The 21,718-nt window shown below is 44.2% G+C and overlaps 2 protein-coding genes across 2 annotated transcripts in view; one reads left to right on the top strand and one right to left on the bottom strand.

Annotated features, from left to right (window-relative positions):
- The window catches only part of Bfsp1 (beaded filament structural protein 1), an 84,338-nt gene extending 68,665 nt beyond the window's left edge, over window positions 1-15,673 (bottom strand). The window contains exon 1 of the mRNA XM_028893257.2: window positions 15,459-15,673. The gene's annotated coding sequence lies outside the window, so the exon portion shown is untranslated. The remainder of the gene's footprint in view (window positions 1-15,458) is intronic.
- Window positions 15,674-15,757: 84 nt separating this feature from the next.
- The window catches only part of Dstn (destrin, actin depolymerizing factor), a 28,282-nt gene continuing 22,321 nt past the window's right edge, over window positions 15,758-21,718 (top strand). Inside the window, exon 1 of the mRNA XM_028893273.2 lies at window positions 15,758-15,917. Coding sequence (XP_028749106.1) covers window positions 15,915-15,917 — 3 coding nt within the window. The 5' untranslated portion in view covers window positions 15,758-15,914. The remainder of the gene's footprint in view (window positions 15,918-21,718) is intronic.

Genomic DNA, 21,718 nt, shown 5'->3' on the forward strand with positions numbered 1-21,718 from the left:
ATTATTTGCTGAAAAAGAAGATATCCTCCAATAATGCACATAATTAGATGTTTTGAAAAATCATTTTTCAAATTATTAGATTAAAAAGATGGTAAGATGATTAATAAGAGATACTCTTTATCATTCATTATTTTAGATTCTTCTGTAGAAACAATTTTTATGTGTTTGTTTTCCTTTGGTTTGGGAGTTTTGTTTTTGTTTTTTTGAGACAGGGCCTCTCTCCACAGCCTATGCTGGCCTCAAATTCATAATCAAACAGGCTCACCTTCCTAGTGCTGAGATTGTAGGCAAATTAAACTTGCATTTTTGCCCTAATTTTAAATTCTAGTTTTATTTGTAATGGGTGATAAGTGGAAATAAGTCAGATATTCTTTTTTAGTAATTTAATTTGCTCTTGGGCAATTTCAGATGTGTAAAAATGCATTCCAATGACTCCCACCCACTCTCTCATATCTCCCCCCCACCGCCCCTTCCCACATTCATGTTGTTTTGGTTTGTGACCCACTGATTTTAACAAGGCTGCCCGTGAGACCACAGACTTGGAGTTTGATAGTTCAACTGAAGAAAGACTGTATTCCCTCCAGAATTCATCAGTAGCCAATATTTTAGGATGATAGGGATAGGGTCCCATGAGCCACTCTCCAATCCCTGACTAAATGTTGATATGCCCAGTCTTGTGCAGGTCCAGTGCAGGTCAAATATTCTTCAATGGATGGTTAAACTATGGCACATTCATCCTATGGAATATGACCTGGCAATAAAACAGAACAAACTATTGATATACTCAACAACCCGAGTGTCCCTCCAATATGAAATGCTGTCTTCTGTACATGACACGTCCTTGTGAACTCAGAATGGCTGTGGTTTCCTACAGGAGGTCAAGCCAGTCAGCATTCCAGTATGGATGGGAGAGGGGCCCACGAGGCTCCATCCCTGTGATGCTATTAGCAATTGGTGGCTGCTGGGGTAGGAGGAGCCATTTTTCTTCTGGGAGGTTGCTCCTGCTCTGAAGGATTGTTTCACGCCCATGCTCATACGAGCTGCACTCAGTAGATTATAGAAGAAAGAGCAGAAGAGGAAGAAGCTGTTGTGAGGTGGGAGGGAGAAGTATCAGGGGTTTCAGAGAGTGAGACGGGAGTTTGGGTTGGATATGATCAAGATGTATTGTCAAAGACTAGAATATAACTAAGAAATCCTCCAAAGAATCACACTAGCTGAATCACAAAGCTTAAGCTCCATTTACACAACGTTCTTGAAGTGACAGAATGGAACAAATGGAGGTCAGGTGAGGAAGGACATAGGCGTGGCTAAAGAAAGGCACCATGAGAGCCACCAAAACGGTTCTGCAGGTAAAAGTGCTCCCTGCCAAGGCTGGTGACCTGAGTTCAAACCTTGGAATCCACGTGGTGGAAGGGGAGAACCAACTGCTGTGAGTTGTTCTCTGACATCCACATTGTATCGTAGCAAGTGCGCATGCATGCATGCACACGCACGCCCGCGCGCACACACACATGAAAGCCACCATGAGGCCTTCTTGTGTGCTCTGTACTCAGACATATACCATAGCTTTGTTACCTGTTGCTGTTGGGGACTGATGGGTCAGAGTCTGCATTATTCTTATCCCTGGCATAAGTTTACATGATCATGTATTAATGAAAACCCTAAATGGATGAGATTAACCATTCAATAAACACACACACACACACACACACACACACACACACACACACACACACACACAGAGTTTATCAAGACAGGGTCTCTCTATGTAGTCCTGGCTGTCCTGGAATGCACACCGTAGGCCAGGCTGGCTTGAACTCACAGAGATCCTTGTGCCTCTGCCTCTCGAGTGCTGGGACTAAAGACGTGCAACACCATCACTTGGCTAAAACATTTTTTTTTTTTTTTTAGAAACAGAAAAAAATAGAGCAAAATGATTTCCACTCTGAATTTATTGTTAATGTCATTTGGTTGAACCTGCAGAATTTCCCAGGCCCGTTTGTGTCCTGGCCCAGGGCCCAACCCTCTCCCTTGGCAGACAGCAAGCCATTTCTGCCAGTACCATCCCAACGGCTGTGGATGTGACTGCCAACATCACCTTGGCTACCTGTGGGGACACGCCTGTCACTGCCTGGAGGGTGGGGAGCGCTCTATTCCCATCAGGCTGAAATGCTGATGAATCTAAGATGAGAGGCCAAGGACAGTAAAGGAAGGGGCTAGCCTAAAGGAGAAGCGCTGCTCGGCATCAGTGCCAGGCCCCTGCCACAGGCCACCGACAAGTTTGGCTCCATTTCTCTCCTAAATGGAACTTGAGATAAGCGTCCCAGCTGCTGGGTCAAAAGGCAGTCAGTGCTTCTCCCTTCCCAGCCCACACTGTCCTCCAGACCACATAGCACCCGGGGCTTTGCCACCTCGGGGACTTCTGTGAAGGAAGACACGCCCCATTGTCTGTGTTGCTGCTCTCCAACCTCCCTTCAGAGTATTCTAGAATTTTCGCTCTGCAGCCCTACCTCTGTCCCAACATGGCTTCTGTATTGCTGGAGGGAAGTCCACTCATCCTTGAGGAGCTGTGGGAGGTGATCCAAAAGATCTGGGAGGCTTAACCTTCAGTGCCTTGGGCACCTTCCTTAAAGTCCTAGAATCCTTACCTGCTTCACAGCTCCCTTATCTATTTTTGTTGTTGTTGTTGTTGGGTTGTTTGAATATTTTGTAAGCATGCTGTAGGGGAAGGAGTGGACTGGTTTTAAGATCTCACTAGGTGGCCCAGAGTGTTCTGGAATTCACGATCCTCCTCTCATAGCTGTCCTGGTGAGAGGTTGCAGGTGTGTGTCATGACATTATGCCAAGTTTCTAAAAAATGTATTCTTATATGTGTGTGGGAGTGGGTGTATGGAGGTCACAGGACAACTTTGTGGAGACAGTTCTTTTGGGAATTGAATTTAGGCTACAAATGCCTGTAAGCACTGAGCTATCCCAGTGGCCATCCAGGCTGTTGTTTATTTAGAAAGGTCTTGCCATGTAGCCCAGGCTGGTCTGGTGGAGCTGGTGATCATTCTATCTCAATCGCTCTAGTGTCTGTTAGCTACTTTTGTAGCCTAACATAGAAAGACAAATACCTCATAATGTCTTTCATGTGCAAATTCTAAAAAAACCCTCTGATTTAATAGAAGTAGAAGATAGAATAGTGGCTGCCAGAGGCAGGGGAGGGGGTGAGAGGGAGTGTGAATGCAGAGAGACCAGTTCTACAGGTAAGCCACAGCTAGAGATGAGGAATAAGTTCTCAAGTTTTCTGTTGTACAGAAGGCTGATTAGAATTGACAGTGTTCAATGGTGCATTTCAAAATACCTAGAAGAACTGGAAATATTCTCACAATTAAAGAAACTTTGGATGGATTGGGACTGGAGAGATGGTTCAGTAGTTAGGAGCACTGGCTGCTCTTCCAGAGGACCTGAGTTAAATTCCCAGCAACCACATAGCGGCTCACAACTGTCTATAATGGGATATGATGCCCTCTTCTGGCATGCAGGTGTACATGCAGAGTCTTCATACATTTTAAAAAGAAAAAGAAAAAAAATGAAACTATGGATGGTGGGTAAGCCAAATATGCTGGTTTCATAATTACACCATACATAATCATATATCTTCTTTATTTTCTAATGAGAGACAGAAAAAGGATGAATCTGGATGGGAGGGGGTGAGGAGGAGCTGGGAGTAGAGAGAGAGGAAACCATAATCAGGATATAGTAAATGAAAAAAAATTATTTTCAATAAAAGAAAAAACATAATTGTGCATAAGTAAAACTTAAAAGAAAATTAGCGTTTAAGGCCTGGGTCTTTACCTGCTTTGCCATTAATCCTCCTTAACCTATGTTTATCATGACTCTAGACTGTGTATGTTTATATGAGTGTATGTGCATAGGGCATGTGGGTATATGTATGTTCATGTGTGCATGTGTGTGATATGTGGGTATATACGTGTTTATGTGTGCATGTATGTAGCATGTGAGTATGTGTGATATGTGTGTTTATGTGTGCATATGTGTACTTTGTGGGTGTGTATGTGTATTTATGTGTACCTGTGTGTGATATATGGGTGTGAGTAAATATGTGTTTATGTGTGTGGTATGTGTTTGTGTGTGTGTGTATTTATATGTGCATGTGGAGTGGTGTGTGTGTCTGTTTATGTGTGTGTTTATGTGTGCATGTGAGTGGTATGTGGGTGTGAGTGGATATTTGTGTATGTATGTGCACACATACACACTTGGCATCCAATTTTAAGGAACATCGCTGACCAGCAAGGCTGTTCTATTAATAAACCTATCACACAGGACACGTCAGCTGAAAAGCAGATTCAAGCCATTTGTTACAGTTTTCCTGGGTGTTTCATCAGCCTTTCACTGGGTGTAAAATTTCCATATGATATTTTCTCTAGAAAACACAATCAGTTGATGGGATGGTAAAGCAAGGCTTCCTTTATTACCAGAAACACTCAGCTCAGGAGGAGCTGGGCTGGGCTTTCTGGATGCAGTCACTATTCCAGATTCTGAGCTTCTCTGTAGCCAAGTTCCCTCCACACAGATGTTTTCACACAAGGAAATACTTTTTTCCTTTCCTGAAGGGAACGTATTTTTTATTATCACCCTCATTAATTTTTATGATTGGTAAAATATTTTCATTATATTAGGCAAAAAGAATCTAAACTAAGTAAAGAATCCAAACTATTTGAAATATCTTCCTGGCCAGAAAGACACTGCAACCAACCCAGAGGGAAGTTTTTGGTCTCAGGAAAATCCAGCAGAATGCTGGCCTGCTAGGATGGCTGGGAATCCAGGCCCAGCTTTCGGCTCTTTCTTCTCTGACAATCAGGAAGTGGACCACAGTTTATTTGTTGAATATGCTCAAAGAAGAGCATTGTAACCATGGCATCTGGTTTAGTGGAGTGCTTCTTAGGTCAGGCTGCTGCTGAGCCAATATTTATCATTTTAGAAATTTCCATGAGTCATAAATGAAACCTGCGCCCGCAGTACCTTTTACGGGCGTTTCTTTCCTAGAGTTGTTTAAAATGGAAAGGAAGAAATGGCAAGCCTAGAATCCAGCCCTCGGCCGGCCTCTGCTAGAGCACACCAGCACACTATCCTGCCTGGAGGACCCACCTCAGAACAGTCAAAGGCCGGGTGCTCGCTGCCAGGAGTACCTTCCCGCCCTGCGGTCCGAAGCTTCTGAACCGGCCTGGGCAATGAAGGAAACTTTGGAGCTTGGCAGACAGGAAGTGACTCACTGGCTCAAGGGGCAGGCGAGACAGTTTCCCACAGGATGCAGAACAAAATGAGCAAGTGATTCTCCCAACTCCAGCGCAGAAAAATCTCAGGAGGGGCTCATCTCTGAGAGACTGGGCCTGCATCAATAACCAGGCACCTCCCTCCCCAGCGATTTAAAAAATAATGATAAATGCGGTCAGCCTGACCGCAGGTTGCAGCCTGTGGCCTAATTTGCATATCGTGAAAATGTGTGAGGCTAACACTGTTTGGGCCCTTGGCACATGCTGAGGGAGCCCCATGAATATTTAGTATGGTAAGTGGTTGGTTTTATTTTTTTTTTTTAAGGGAAGAACTGGAGATGTGGCTCAGTTGGTAGCATGACGGGGAGGGAGGGAGGTTCAATTCCCAGCACGTACTTGCCTGCAATTCCAGTACTCAGCAGGTGGAGGCAGAGGGATCCGAAATTCAAGATCAAAGTCACCCTCAGCTACACAGTGAGTTCAGGGCAAGTTAGGCTACAGAAGGCCTTATCTCAAAACCAAAACAAAACAACAATAACCACAAATCAATCAAACAACAGTCACTATGTCTAGTGCCCAAGTCTTGGAGTTCATAAACAAAAATCCTGTCTTCATATGGCTAGCATAAAATACAAATTACCAAGACCATGTTAAGCTCTCAATAATTTTAAAAACATTTATTCTAATTAACTGTTTTGGTGCTGGTGACTGAACTCAGGGTCTGTCTCACATAAGCTAAAAACATGAACTCTTCTACTGAGTTCCACCCCCATTCTCAACAAACCTTCTACAGCAGTAGTTCTCAACCTGTGGGTCGAAATCTTGGAGGTCGAATGACCCTTTCACAGGGGTCACCTAAGTCCATCAGGAAACATAGATATTTTACATTGTGCTTCTTAACAGTAGCAAAATTACAGTTATGAAGTAGCAACAAAATAATTTTATGGTGGGGGTCACCACAACAGGAAGAATTGCACTAGAAGGTCGCAATATGAGGAAGGTTGAGAGCCGTTGCTCTAAGAGGGCCAGCATTTCATCTTATAGCCAAAGAGGTCGTTTAGTATCAGTAACACCTTCAGTTTTTCCAGCAGAGGGCAAGGAGGCTTTGAGTGCCGCTCCCACAGAACGCCATCATGGCCAGGCTAGCAGGGTAGAGCCAAGACCAAAACCTGTGACATCCAAACTCACAGGACGGGTGTCTGGAGATAAAATATTGGAGTCCTTGTGATTAAAGCAAGTCCCTGGCAGCAGAAGACACTCAGATCTCCTAGGCAGCCCCTGCCCTCTGTTTCTGACCATAACCATTGATTCCTCATTGGGAAGACCTGAGTTTCCTTGACTGAGTCATTAGATGGTATCATTCCTTCTATGCCTAGATAGGTAATCAGCCACTTCCGTTTCTACATTCATGTCTTGATAGGAGTTCATTTGTGCTCTCTTCCTCCAAACTTCCACTTCTCAGTGACCCCTGCAGCTGTCTCTCTTATAGTCACATTGGCCACTATAAAGGAGAAGCCACATGGGCCACCTTTGTGGTTTCCCTTTGTGGATGGCTTGCTGTCTTAGGACCTGGTAACATTTCCCTGATGTAATCTGCCCCACTGGTTTGGATCTGGAAAACTCCCAAGGGAGCCCAGCCTCTGCGGCCTTTCATCTGCTGCTGCCTGCATCTCCTTGTGGCCCGGCTCAGGACTGACTCATCTTTGTGTTTCTGACTAATGCAGCCACAGCTGGCACAGAGTGGGAACCCAGGAAACATCTTTCAGGTCAAAGTCAAAGTTCCACAGCTGGCACAGAGTGGGAACCCAGGAAACATCTTTCAGGTCAAAGTCAAAGTTCCACAGCTGGCACACAGTGGGAACCCAGCAAACATCTTTCAGGTCAAACTCAAAGTTCCAAAGGGATATGCCATTGGGATGGGAACAAAGTCCTTGTTTCGCCTCCAAATACAAAGCATTTGGCTTCTCTCCTTCATGGGGGAAACATTTAGTAATAACAGACACTAGAAAGATGAAAACAGACTTAAAAAAAAATCAGCCCAGGCTACTCAGACTCCTACGTGGTTAGTATGTTATGAGACTGAACACAAGAAATCCTTGTTTTGGGAGGTCAAAAATAGTTTTGTTTGTAATTTTTCTTTTTTTTTTTTTTTGAGACAGGATGTTGCTACCGGGCTGGCCTGAAACTTGCAATCCTCCTGTCTTAGTCTTCTGAGTGCTGGGATAATAAGCATACACTACCCCACCCCACCCCACAGATAGCTGAAGACTATGAGAAAGTTGTTCAGCCCAACACAATAGAAAATAATGTGAGTAGATAAAATGTGTATGCTTTCTCTTACATGCAGAACACAGATTCAACCCCCCCCTCTCTGTATGTGTGTGTCCGTACATATACATACATATATACATGTGACATCAAAGCAGAAAGGAGACAATTTAGGGGAAGAAAGGAGACAAGCAAGACTTAGGAAATGGGTGACAAGGGAGGGGGATGGGAAAATAGGAACAAGGGACATGAAATCTATGTATGGAAATGCACCATAGTGCATGCTAACTAAAAGGAGTTTAAAAAGAGCTATAGAAAATACTACAGCTATAAATACAGTCTATCACTGAGGCTATAACTGTGTATTTTCCATTCATCTTCCTGCTCCCTCACCACATCTACCCAGCCCTACATGATCACCTTTTGGCCTCACTGGGGTCCACACACCCTAACTTATCAGGCCCCAGCCACTCTCTTCCTTCTCTCCTTGGCAGGCCAAGCGAGCTTCTTCCTCCATCTAGGATGCCCCATCCCCCAAGACCTTTCCATGGCGGGGTCCTCTGTGGCATTTAAGTCTCACTCTTTTTGGACCTCACCCCATCTCTCGTGGACCCAGTTTTATCAATGGTGCATTTTCCACCCGCAACCCTGTGCAGTTATTTGTCCAACCTTGATACACTAAAAGTCCAGGTGGAAGGAATCTTGTCTCATTCCAGCCTCTAAACAGAGCAGGCGCATTGCCGGCACAACCCAAACGTGGAAATAATGAAAGCAGTAGTTTATAGTTGAAACCAGTCATCCTCGCCGGCAGCATTTCTTCCAGCACTTGCTTCCTCCTTTTTAATGTCACTATGCTGGATTCCTTTACACAGATTGGCTGGTTTCTCTCTGTCCTTCATGTCTTAACCTTTCTCTCACTCTTTGAGTGTCTTTATCCTTTCTGCTATCTTCCAAGTTAACTCCTTGACCTCATCTTTTTTACTCACCTCTTTGTTTCAGGGCATAGCCCTGTCAGCCCACCTACTGACCAACTCGGTTGGTCTTACAGCATTTCTAATGTCTTCTGCCTCTTACGGCTGTCCCGGCCTCTCTGGGAATGTCTGCCTATGCTCACATTTTGCTTCTGCTTGAGCTTATTTAGCTTGCTGTTTAATCATAGTGCCTGAACTTTTTTTCCATCTTCCTCTTGACCAGTGGAGTCACATGTGTCTTAGGATCTTCACCCACTCGGGCTTGTGAGAACGGGGCTCTCTTCGGGAAGACAAGTGGGGATGTTGCAGGCTGGGGAGATACTGATGTTGGAGTCTAGCCTCAACCACTCACTTCAACTGGAGGCCCTGTCCCTTCCAGATGACTTCTGGTTCTCCTGCAATCTTCTGCCTCAGGATGTAACCATTGAGTTCTCTGAGGTAGAAGGAAAGCCCTGGGCCAATGCAGCCCACCTGCAGGTGTTGACATGAACTCTCTACAGGCCAGCAGAGATCCCTTGTGGCAGCTGGGAGGATGAATATTTTTGCAGGTTCTGAGGGATTCCTGCCCTAAAGTCCTAGTGGGAGAAGCTAGATTGACAAGGAACAGTGGGACTAGGAAAATTGGGTTTCCACCAGAGAGTCCAGCATGCCTCGCCTGTTGCTGTGATAATCCTTTCTTCTCTCCACTTATCATTTCATTCTCCTCTATCTTATCCATCACTTATCTGCCATATAAAATAGCCCTACTTTCCCTAAAATTACTTCTGAGCTTTCAGGAAAGCATTCATATGCTTTTTGTTTGTTTGTTTGTTTTTGTTTTCCAAGAAAGTGTTTCTCTGTGTAGCCCTGGCTGTCCTGGATCTCACTCTGTAGACCAGGCTGGCCTTGAACTCACAGAGATCTGCCTGGCTCTGCCTCCCCAGTGCTGGGATTAAATGTGTGTGCCGCCACTGCCTAGCAGCATTTATGCTTTTATGTGTTACAATTTCCTACAAAAATTCTATTCCTTCATTCCTATCCCTGACTTTATAATTTGTGATTATATGACCTCTTCTGCATTTTGGACAGTTTATTCCGAAACCAAATACGTAACTTCTTTATTTGTCCCTTTATGAACCTTTCCTGGCTGGCCTGTCTTCAGAAAGGCAACCACTGGATGAGAACTATAGAATAAACACAGCATGCTTCAGAAAAACAGGAATATAACAACAAAGGATGCTTCCCTGCAGCTCAAGATATACTGCTGCATGAACGAATGCAAGCTACAGTCCTGTGGGTATTATGGAGAACAATCATACTTTTTAAATACTCCATAAAGGTCTAGAAGTGTTGTCTTGTTTTCTGTTTTGTTTTTGATTCATTTTACTTTTATTCATGTAGCCTAGGTTGGCCTCAGACTCGCTAGCTAAGGATGGCCTTCAGCTTCTGATCCTCCTGTCTTTACCTCCTTAGTACTAAGATTACAGGTGTGTCCTACCATGTCCTGTTTATGTGCTGCTGGGGATCAAACTCAGGACTTCCTGTATGCTAGGCAGGCCTTCTGTCAACTGACATACGGTCCCCAGCTCTGGGAGGTTTTGAAATTGGTAAGTAGGACAATGTGACACTGCTAATTTTGGTGGATCTAGGTCTAAGAACTGTGGGATTGTTCATATATGCCTACACGGAGCTTCCTTTTCAGAACACCTCCCCTAAGTTTTCCTGAGATGCAGGGCAGTGAGCACACTGGCTCCTGGAGACTGTAAGCAAGCTTCGAGAGTTGGCACAAAAATTAATCTTTCTAGAGGGGAGGGAGGAGTTTAATAATTTTTATAAAAATCATAGTAGTGACAATCCCTTATATCCTTCCTTTCCAACTTGGGCCAGGCAGAAGCTTCCCTACTGCTTGCATTTTAATGGCCCCACAAAGAAGGGTGATTAGGAAAAAAGGGGAGTGTTTAGCCATCAAGGAGGTGGAGACTTGAGACGACACCATCAATGTTCACGTGCACATCTGTCAGAGTGGGCTTCAGGAAGCATGTACCTCTGGCACTCCATGAAATGCACACATTTTCCATGAAGGAGATGGGGATCCCAGATGTGTGCACTGATACCAGGTTCAACAAAACTGTCTGGGCCAAAGAAGTAAGAAATGGTCCATATCCACGTGCATTTGTCCAGAAGATGTAATGAAGCTGAGGGGTCACCAAACAAGCTTTGGGCGTTGGTAACTCATGTCCCTGCTACCACATTCAGAATGTATAGACAGTCAATATGGGGGAAAAATAACAGCTGAGTGATCAAATAAACTCCGAAAACTGCAAAGACAAACAGACAAACACCCACAGAGGACTTCCTGGACAGAGAGGGATTACGAAGCAGCCGTCACAGCTGCTGCACTGTTTTCCACTCCATTTTCTCCTGGCTTACCTTGAGTAACCTAAAAACCTGCTACCTAAAGACACAGATCTGTTGAGTATTTAACATCCAAAGAATAACTTTTACTGTAAGACCAAGAGATGCCAGAGCCTTAGGACTGCTAATCATTAGGACAGGCAATTCATTCTTCCTATCTGTCTGTCTATCAATCCATCCATGCTTAATAAACAACACCCACAATGTATTTTCTACAACTTCCTTCTATCTGTTTTTCTGGCAATTACCTTTGTCATGTTAAGAAACTTCCTGGTGACTTTAGTCAATTTGTGATCAATCATGTCACCTGATGGTTGGGGCTTTGGGCTTTTAAGGACTACCTCTTCGCCTTACCTTCTCTGTAGACCTACATAGTATCTACCTGTGGCAGTCACTTCCGCTTGTCTCCCAACATCCATTTTTCCTTTATGCCTTTATCAAGAAACCTGTTTTTAAGCTGAGCACCATGCTGGCTAGGGAATGGGTGACATCTCATTGGTGAAATGCTGGTGAAGGTGATACAAGCAGAAATTCTGGGAAATTTCGTTAAAAAGAAAGAAGTGACCTTTTCACGGTATTTTCTTCCTTCTTTCCACCAAGAAAAGGGAAGTGAAAGCTGATGCTCTAGCCATTTTTAGATCATTGAGTGACTCTGGGAAAGCTTTCTACATACTCATGAAAACAAATTAATATACCAAATAGGAATTGTTGTCTCTGTGCTTCTTTGACATGTGAAGTAAGCTTCACATATCAAAATTCAATAGTAGCTTAAACCACTACTTTTTCAGATGCTAGGAATTGAATCCAGGGTCTCAAGAATGTTAAATACGTGTCCTACCACTAAGCCACATCATTAGCCTTTGAAAAAAATACAAGCAATATACATTCATTCATTCACTCATTACTGTATATTAAGAATCTACCCAAGTTATCTTATATTGAAAAACAAAACCAGTAATGGTACAATTACTTCCATATACACTTTGTGAGTTTGGACTTAGTCTAGCCATAAACCAAATATTAGATTCCCTTATTTGGTTCTTTCGGAGATGTGTGCTAACTTATGTATGCAAGGGTCAGTCATAGGCTGGGCACTGCTCACTAAACACTGCTGGTTGATGATTATACACAGGGAACCATCTGGATGACCGTCAGTGAGGAACGATTCAATAAATGGGCAGTCAAGCTTATGACAGTCACAGGTAGTGATAAGGAAAGGTCACCAAGGTGATCATTAGTTGAATAAAGCAAGCTATAGGACATCCAGAATGAAACTATTACTCAGAACACCAATGCAAATTAAATATACACAGGGTGCGTTCCCATATAAGGCAGAGGCTATATTCACACTAGTGGTACTCTGAGCGCACTGACAGTACAGGACAGACGGTGTCCACGGTGCCTCTTGTTGCAGTTTGAATCATCCCTAGTGAGGACATATATTGTGGTGGTATTGTAATTGTACTGAAATGTGATTTTGATTGTATGTTAATAAATAAAGTTGCCCGGGGGTCAGAGCTATTAGAGCCATAGCAAGAGTGTGGCAGTGGCGGCGCACGCCTTTAATCCCATAGATCTCTGTGTGCTCAGGGATACAGCCAGCATTGGAGACATATGCCTTTAAGACCTGGGGGGCTGTACATACAGACAGTGACGAGGCAGTCACGTGTTTGGGTTTACAACCAATGAGAAGGCAGAACAACATACTATAAAAAAACGAACAGACAGGATATAGCTCTCTTTCGAGAAGCTGGGACACAGAGGAGGAAGGGTGAGATTTTAGCTCTCAGCTCTGACCTCTTGGCTTTCTCTTTTACATTGTTTCTGTGTTTCTTATTTAATAAGACGGTTGGTTACATCAACAATATATCTTACCCATGTGACTAATATTCTTCTTAAAGACTACAGGTATACATAAGCAGGGAATAGAGAGATGAATTTGTGATGGAAAAGTAATGGAGAGATCAAATAGTTTTCTCTCTCAGGTTCTGATAGGGTTATGACCCCTGACAAAGGAGTTTTCTCCAGACCATTAACCTACAGCTTGCTGAGGCCTCACTAATGTATAACTTATTCTTCCCTGTTACTCATGTTAGTAGTGTCAAATGATATCACATAGATGTTCATAGATACAGTACCCAAAGCATGTTCTAAGTGAGACAAATGGAACACACCTGTCTTCTATTCAGGGCGCCCTTATGTGTTGCAATCTTTCTGAGTGGTTGTGATAGATTGATATACCATAAACTGGATGGTTTAACAAGAGAAATTTCCCAGGATTCTGTAGGCTTGAGAAGTCCAAGATCAAGGCACCAGCAGACTTAGTGTCTGATGAGGAAGTCTCTTGATTGCTGTCTTCTCCCATTTGTGCCAGTTCTGCCTTGACAACCCGTTACCTTCTGAAGACCCACCTCCAGGTATCATTACACTGCACCGGGAACCAGCTTTCAACGTTTGGTCATTACGTTCTATTACAACTTGATCTTTCTGGGGGCTGGAGAGACAGCTCAGAGGTTAGGAGCACTGGCTCCTCTTCTAGAGGTTCTGAGTTCAATTCCCAGAAACCACATGGTGGTGATTCAATCTGGTGCCCTCTTCTGGCCTGCATGCATACATAAAGGCAGAACACTATACATAATAAATAAATCTTAAAACAAACAAACAAAACCTCGATCCTTCTGAGGTGAGGAGGAATAAAACCTCTGGAACAACTGGATGTAGATGTGGGGGGTTAAAGTTCAATGAGAATTCATCCAAGGCTACAGTGAACAGCTACATTAATTTGTCTGATAAATCCTAAACCATCTTTAGATTCTGGCTCACTTAGGAAAATGGTTATTAAGCATGTGGCATGTTGAGAAGTTGAGCCACTTCATGTAGAATGCACCCCAAATTTGTTTTCCTTTTGGGACTCCCAGTCTAGTCTGGAAGTAATGGTAAATGTATAAAAAACAGTTCATAGCCACAAAACATCAGTGAAAGCCCAGGAATGGTGTCCCCCCAAACCAGCAGCATCACCACTTCTTTGGTTGCAACATCACGTGATGTGATGGCATCAGAGACCCTACATTCTAAAATCTGCGTTTTAAATAGTTCCCGGGGTGACTTAGATGCTTATAAAGGCTAGAGCAAGGATGCAGTGTAAGATTATGGAATGACACCAAACTCATTCCCTGGAAAGCTGTCCAAGAAATTTTCTTTCAGGCTGGCAGGCTGGGGGCTCAATTATTGGGCAGACCCCTAAGAAGAGAAAGTGAGGCCAAAGGCAGAGGGGACAGGGAGACTTAAGATTCTGTAAGAAGACATAGAAAATCTGAAGTACGCGGTAGGATTACATTCAACCATGGAGGATGAAACACACAAAGGAGATGTCGGGATCCGCAGATATAAGTCCTTAAAGGAGCGGATTCAATTCTGCACTAGAGAGGGAGTCTCATTCAGTGGGGACCAGAGTCCTGGGCAGGAAAAAAATAAATAAAAATAAAAATAAATAAATAAAAAATTCCAGAAGGGTTCCAGCTACAGCTGAATGTAGGTTCTGTCTCATTAGTGTGGTCCCCAACTAGTAAGACCAGAGAATTGTTTAAAATGCAAATTCTTCGGTTACATTCTAGAGGTGCAGAAGCCAGAACTAAGAAATCTTTTAAACACGCTCTCCAGGTGATTCTGACGCCACTGCTGGAGCCTGCTAAACACCCTGTGGCAAAGCCGTAAAGGCTTAGAATTGCCACAACTTGCCCTTTGTCTTGAGGGGGAATAAAACCTACTGGGAACCACGTCTGCTACGTACGCGGAACAAAAGCTACTTCGGGTAGATTTCAAATAGCGCCCAGAAAGTAGAAACAAAGAAACACAATGACCATCTTGTCCAAAAGCCTTTTATCTAGAGAATTAAAAGTTTTGTTAGAGATCGTGATCGTCGCCTAAATTAAGTCCAAAAGTTAGGTAATCATCCATCGTCTTACGAGTTCCTTTTATTAGCTACAAAAAAAAAAAAAAAAAAAAAAAAAAACCCAAACAACGCTAGGATTCTTGGTGGCCCTGTGGAAGCTGTGTTTCCGTGCAACCACCCTTTAGGAAAACACAATTCCCTAGAGAGAAGCCCCCCCCAGCGCAGCGGAGGGGCCGGATCCACAGCCCCAGGCCACGCGGCGTCCCCCACGCATCCCCGCGGGCCACTGGGCCTCCTCCCAGCCTGCTCGGAAGATAAACAAATCACTCCTGTTTTCCAGCCCTGAAATTAGCGCTGACTCACACAGCACTTTGAACAGCCACTGTCGCCTCAGGAAGGAGGAAAAATGTGCAGATTTTTCCTCTCACGCGACGGCCCGACGTGCCGGGCTGACCAATCAGCACAGGATGGTGGGAACAGCACCAAAGTAGGTAAAAAAATTCGAGATGCGGGCCCGGAGCGCTGTTCAGCGAGCCCTCCCCGCCTCCCCGGCATCCCCTCCCCCGGCCATGCTGCAAGCCGAGCGAGCTCCCGCCCACCGGCGCTCGCCCCGCCCACTCCGCGCTCCGGCCCCGCCCCCGGCGGCGCGCACACCTGGCCAGGTGGAGACTTCCATGTATGGGCAACAGCCGCGCGGTGGGCGGGGCATCGCGTAGTCCCGCCTCCAGGGCAGGGCCATCCTCCCTGGAGCGTCCTTTGCCCGCCCTTCACTCAGGAACTGCCGGGCGCTCCCCAGGGCGGGGGAGCCATGCACTCCCCTGACTCAATCGGCGGAACGAGATTTCCAGCCGTCTGCAGACTGCCGGGCCTCCTGGGTGGGGCCTGGCGGGAGGGGGGGCGGGGGAAGGGCTGTTGCATAGCAACGGCGGGCGGAGCGCAGCGCGCGCAGGCGCAGTCTCTCTGGAACCCGTGCAGCCTGCCCCTTAATAGGCTCGAGCTGTCCCATCCGCCTTGCGCTCGCTCTCCTAGTCTTGCTACGGCGAGGAGGACGCTGCACAGACTTTGCCGCCAGGCTCCTAGCTCTCGTCTCAGAAGTCCGCCGCGGCGAACATGGTGAGTGACCCGCAGCTCGGGCGTCCGACGAGGGAGGGACCGCGTCCTGCGGCTCCAAGGCAGCTCCCGGGCCGCCGCCCGGGATCGTCTTCGGCCCGGCCTCGCTGCCTTGGATCCCGAGGTCTGTAGGTCCCCGGGATGGGCCGCGGAACCCGGGGACCGTCCGTGTGAGCGCGGTATTCCCCAAGGCCAGCTCAGTGACCCATGAACCTTTCCAGCCCTTTCCACCGAGAAGGAAAAGAAGGATTTTATTGAACACCCTAGAGGGCGGGGTGATGGCTAGCGAGCGTGATTAAGAACAGGGTGGCCTTGCCGTGGCATTGTTTGTCGTATCTGGCAATCAGCTTCAGTGGCACTCTCGTTGGGCTTGTCAAGCTTGGCAGTGTCTCTTTTAACCCTTCCCTACCGGGTCCGTCCATCTGTAGCTAGAAATTTGCCTTCGCTTGAGAACATGGCTTTACCACAATTCTGGGTGCAAGGGGTGAACGTGATGTTGCTTTCCTGATGCAAATTTAAAAGCTTTCAAAAGGTCCATTTAATTACTCCAGCCCTTTAATAAGAGAAACATTCGTTGTATTGAGATGGTGGAGATTTTGTGTAATTTACAAACTTCTCTACTTCTAAACTGTTACTCTAATCTGCTGTAAAACAGTATCTCAACTGGGCAATCAGGTAGACCATTTTGTCGTTGTAGTCTGCATACACTGTTACCATTTTTGGTCAATGATTTGCTGGCAAGGCCTCGCCACACTGCTAGAAATATTATCCTGTTGCTGCATCTGTGCGCTTGGAAGCAGTTAGTGCCCACTTATCTGTCTACAGAATGTTTTCACTGAATAACAACTTTGATTTTCCTGAGGATGTAGCAACTGGCTTGCAGGTGCAGGCTGGCTCATTAGATTAAATGGGTAGTTTTCTTGATAACTGACCATGCTTAATAGTGTCGTGATAGTAAGTCTTGTTCTTCTTTGGGTTTAATGCTGTATCAGCTACAAATAGATCAGGCCCTGAAGACTTTGAACCTTTTCAAGATTTTAAATGTATCTGTATGTAGTGGTTTATAGTAAAGACTTGATCTAAAGGCTTTGAGTTCTGATAAGTTTGAGCACTCAGTGTAATGAAGTGCTGCGAAGTGAACTGGTGCCTGCTCTCCAGTCTGCTGATGTAACATCTTTTCTTTTAGTTGAGAATGCAAACTTCATATTTACAATAGGGCCAAACATTTTAAAAGTGTAAATGCTTAGTAAAAGCTTAACTTTCCAGTGTACATTCAAACAAAATGAAAGGAGTGAGTTGTATTTCCTGGTACTAGAGGGAGAGAGAAAAACTAAAGGTGGATTCATTCTTACATCCAAGTGCTAATATAGTTATTATGGTCTGAGGACGTGGGTGCAGGAATGCCATGGCGTTTTGTGGAGTCAGTTCTCCTTTCACTGTGGACTCTGGGTATTGAACTCAGCTTGTCAGACTCGCCTGGCAAGTGCCTTCACCTGCTCAGCCATTTCACCAGTTCTGGGTGTGTTTTCAGCATGAAGATTTCAGAACACAGACTCTATGTTTGCATTTATAAGCATAGAACATCTCCATTCAGTCCAGCCACTAGAGAATACTAGAGAGAGACAGTTTCTCCTTTATTATCCCAGATTCTAGCCCTCTCTATATTTGAAACCTTTAGGTTTTGTTGGTGAGCTGTTTGGTGTCTTTTTCTGAGGCAGGATCTCACTCTGTGATCCAGAATGACATGGAACTCACTGTGAAAAGCCCAGGCTAGACTTGAACCTGGGCTTGCAATAGCATCCTGCTCTCTTAGCCTCCTGAGTGCTGGGATTATAGGTGTCAGCTAATATGCTTAGCTTCTCCCCTCTTTCCTTTGGTTTTTCGAGACAGGGTTTCTCTGTGTAGCTCTGGCTGTCCTGAAACTCGCTTTGTAGACCAGGCTGGTCTTGAACTCAGCAGAGATCCACCTGCCTCTGCCTCCCGAGTGCTGGCATTAAAGGTGTGGGTCACCATTACCTGGCTCCTCCTTTTCCTTTTTTTGGGATAATAGTGGAGAGATTAAAGTTTAACTGTAGATGGGTTTGTTTTAAATTAGAAGAATTACTTCCTGGTACTCATTAAGTCTTCTAGAAGCAGTTGGAATAAAGGAAGTTGAAATTAGAAAAGTGAGATGTCATGTTTTCAGATGTCTCACTACAAAATATCACCATAAATGTCTCTAAAATCCCCTCCCCACAGGGGGAAAATGTACCCTGTTTGCACATGCCAAATAAAATTTCTGTGTGTGTGTGTGTGTACTGGGTGTGTCAGCTTCCTCGTATGTGCAAAGATTACTTGCCAGCTCACCAGTAAATTCCTAGCTTTATTTGCTCAGTTCTTTTGGGTACAGCTTGACACATCACATGTAGATTTGACTAGCCTTTTCTTTAATCAAGGAATGCGTTTGCAGCATAGTTTTGTGGCTCTCTGGAAAGTAGGGTGTAGTCTTGCCTTGAAATAGAGTTACAGAATATGTGCTAATGTAACCCATAACTTTACACAGAATTCTCCAACAAACTGAGCTAGTTGACTTGGACGGAATTACCAACTTATTCTGCACTTGGTGATTCGGAAAAATACTTTTAACGACTCAGCTAAATAGGTTGGATATACATTTGTGTGCTCTGCGAAATCCCCTCCCCCCTTCTTGGCTTTTCAAGGCAGGGTTTTTCTGTGTAGTGCTGGCTGTCTTGGGGAACTCTCTGTGAACCAGGTTGGCCTCAAACTTAGATCAGTCTGCCTCTGACTCCCAAGGACCACCAGACTTGACCATTTGTGTGCCCATTTAACATGAGAAAGCAGATTGTAACAGATCAATTATCTCCTACAAATCACTTTTTCTTATTTTACATCCATCTTTAAAATGATTAATTTTGAAGCATTTTAAGCGGTGCAGAATAAAGATCTCTTTTATCAAAAGAAAAATCATGATTTGGGGGGGGTCATATTTTGTGTATTTGTTATCACTGCAGCTAAATGTACATCTTCCTAGTTAGTCTCTTTCCTCCCTAAAAGGTACCATTCCTGTGTCAAAGATCTTAAGGTACTGGCCCAATAGGAAATGATTTCACTCAGAATGTTGCAAATTCAAAGAACGTTCATGATAGAGAAACTTCTCCAAGAAAAAGATTTTGAACCTGGGCAGGTAACCCAGAGAGTCTTGAGGAAGGATATGAACAGATCTTGACAAAGAATATACAATAGGCCTTTCCTTTCCTCTTTTCTTTATTTTTTAATAATTGAGATGGTCTCACTGTGTAGCCCAGGCTGGCCTCAAACCTATAGAGATAAGCCTGCCTCTGCCTCTCGAGTGCTGGGATTAAAAGGCCGGTCCTTGGGTGCAAGGTTCAGGTCCATTTCACCACAGCCACCTGAAGTTGATAGATTTCATTCTTTGACACTTTTATGCATTAAAAAAAAAATCATTCATGTGTGTGGATACCTATATGTCTGTGTGCCATGTGGGTGCAGTGTCCCATACAGGTCAGAAGAGAGCGTCAGATCCCTTGGAGCTGGAGTTAACAAATGGTTGTGAGTTGTCATGTCGGAATTGACCCCAGGTTTTCTGCAAGAGCAGAAACTGTTGAGCCATCTCTCCAGCCCCTTCACTTTCCATGCTCTTAAGTAGACATAAACACATTCACGCTGCATTAATGTGTTCAATTTTATATATATGCTATACCTTGCCCAGCCCCTGTCAGCTTTTTTTTTTTTCTTCATTTTTTGTGTTCTTTTGGGGAGGGCATTGGTTTTTTATTACATTTACGTAATTTGTTGTGTTGTTTACACATGCTTGCTTAGGTCTATATGTAGAAGTTAGAGGACAACTTGCTGGAATTGGTTCTCTCCTTCTTCCATGGGTCCTGGGCATTGAATTCAGCTTGTCAGATTTGTGGGCAAATGCCTTTACTCTGAGCCATCTCACCAGCCCAGGGTGTTGGGTTGAACTACTGGATATTAGTCCACTATAAAACTGTACAAGTTCATTCATCCTTCTATTAGTGGACATTTGGACATTTCTCCAGTTAATTCATCCATTTAAACTTTTTACCATAGTTGGTTTCCATATAACATTACTTACTTAATTAATTAATTAATGTTACTTGTCCAGTCCCTGTGTGTCTCTCTTGAGACACCTAAGAGACCCTTGAGTGGAGAGCATGCATATGAATTTTATATTCCTCTTGGTATGTTTTACTTTGCATCCCATTATCTATAGCCTTTTGGTGGCTTGAATAAGAAATGTCCCTTGTAAGCTCATGTTTTTGTACACTCGACTCCCAGTTGGTGGAAATAAGTGATACATGCCTCCTTTCTATTTCTTTTCACCTAATTTGAGCCTTAAATTTCTTGCCTATCTGATGTGTAGAAAATGGTTTCTATGTTTGACAATTAGTGCTACTTTTTGTATATATTGTACTTTTTTTTAAATTGATGCTGGGCATGGATCCCAAAGCCTCACCACATAATGCTAGGTAAGCAAGGTACCACTCTGCTCCACATCAGCTTGCATCTTATGTTTTTATATGTCTGATATACCTGTGAACCTGACTTCATCTCAGCTGGCTTTAGAGCTACACACTCAATCACTGACCAAAACACAAACAAAAAACCCAAGAACATGATTGTCAGTGCTGGGTCCTCATACCATGGACTGGTATTCCTCCCTGTGTGTCTTTCCAGGCATCTTAAGCTGCTAAATCACAGAGGACAAATGCTTCCTCTTTATTTCACCTGCCATTTTCAGGCTTCTGGGGTGATGGACTGTAGACTAGATAGTTCCTTCTTAGTTGGGGGCTGCAGAGATTTATCTCCTCCATTCTATACTTGTCCCTTTTTCCTGGGCAGTTCATTTAGCCAGAATATTAAAAACAAATGGAGAGATGGTGCCATAATGAAGAGCACTTGCTATGCTTGCCGAGGACCCAGGTTCAGTTCCCAGCCCCCCCCCCCCCAACTAGGTGGCATACAACCACCTATAACTCCAATTCCAAAGGACCCCACTCCCTCTTCTGGCCCCTGCAGGTACTGCACACACATGAAGGCACATACAGACAAGCAAGCACACACCATACACATAATTATAAAATAAACCAAATAACCAAAGAATGTGTGGGAACTCTACTTCCTACTTAAAATTGTTGTGAACTAAACAAACAAACAAAGCCCAATTAAAAACATCTATGCAAAACAAACTCATTCTCATTCTCTGTCTGACAGGATCTCCACCCTGTGTAGCCAGCCCAGGCTGGTCTTTAGCACTCCATCCTCCTGAGTGTGGGGATTACTTGCATATGCCACTCCACCAGGCATATCACAACAGTTTTCTATAAATATAATTAGTTTCAGTGAAGTAGTGCTTAACAGTGTAAAGGATCTCAAATGTTTGTATTTTCATGCTATTGAAACTTACCTCCTTTCAGTAATAACCAAGTGTCTTGAGATGGAGCATATTATTCTTGACATTTGAAAGGCTCTGAGCCTTGGAAAACTAACTTGTGTATATAAATGCATTGTTTTGTCTGCAAAGCATACTCCAGGCCCTGTTCTGAGTGATTCAGTCTGATCTCAGAGTACAATTTGCTGACTTATGTGCGAACCACAGAACATAAAACATGAGATTATTAAAATACTATGAGCCTCTTCCCTTTTAGATTGTTCATGAAATCCTATCTATCAAAAGGCTTATATCTAACACCAGGAATATTTTAAGTTTCCTTCTGTTCTTGCTTCCTTGTAGTGCTGTTATAAGTGACAAGTTTTCA

Source organism: Peromyscus leucopus, chromosome 4 (genome assembly GCF_004664715.2).
Source record: "Peromyscus leucopus breed LL Stock chromosome 4, UCI_PerLeu_2.1, whole genome shotgun sequence".
In the NCBI taxonomy this organism is placed as follows: Eukaryota; Metazoa; Chordata; class Mammalia; order Rodentia; family Cricetidae; genus Peromyscus; species Peromyscus leucopus.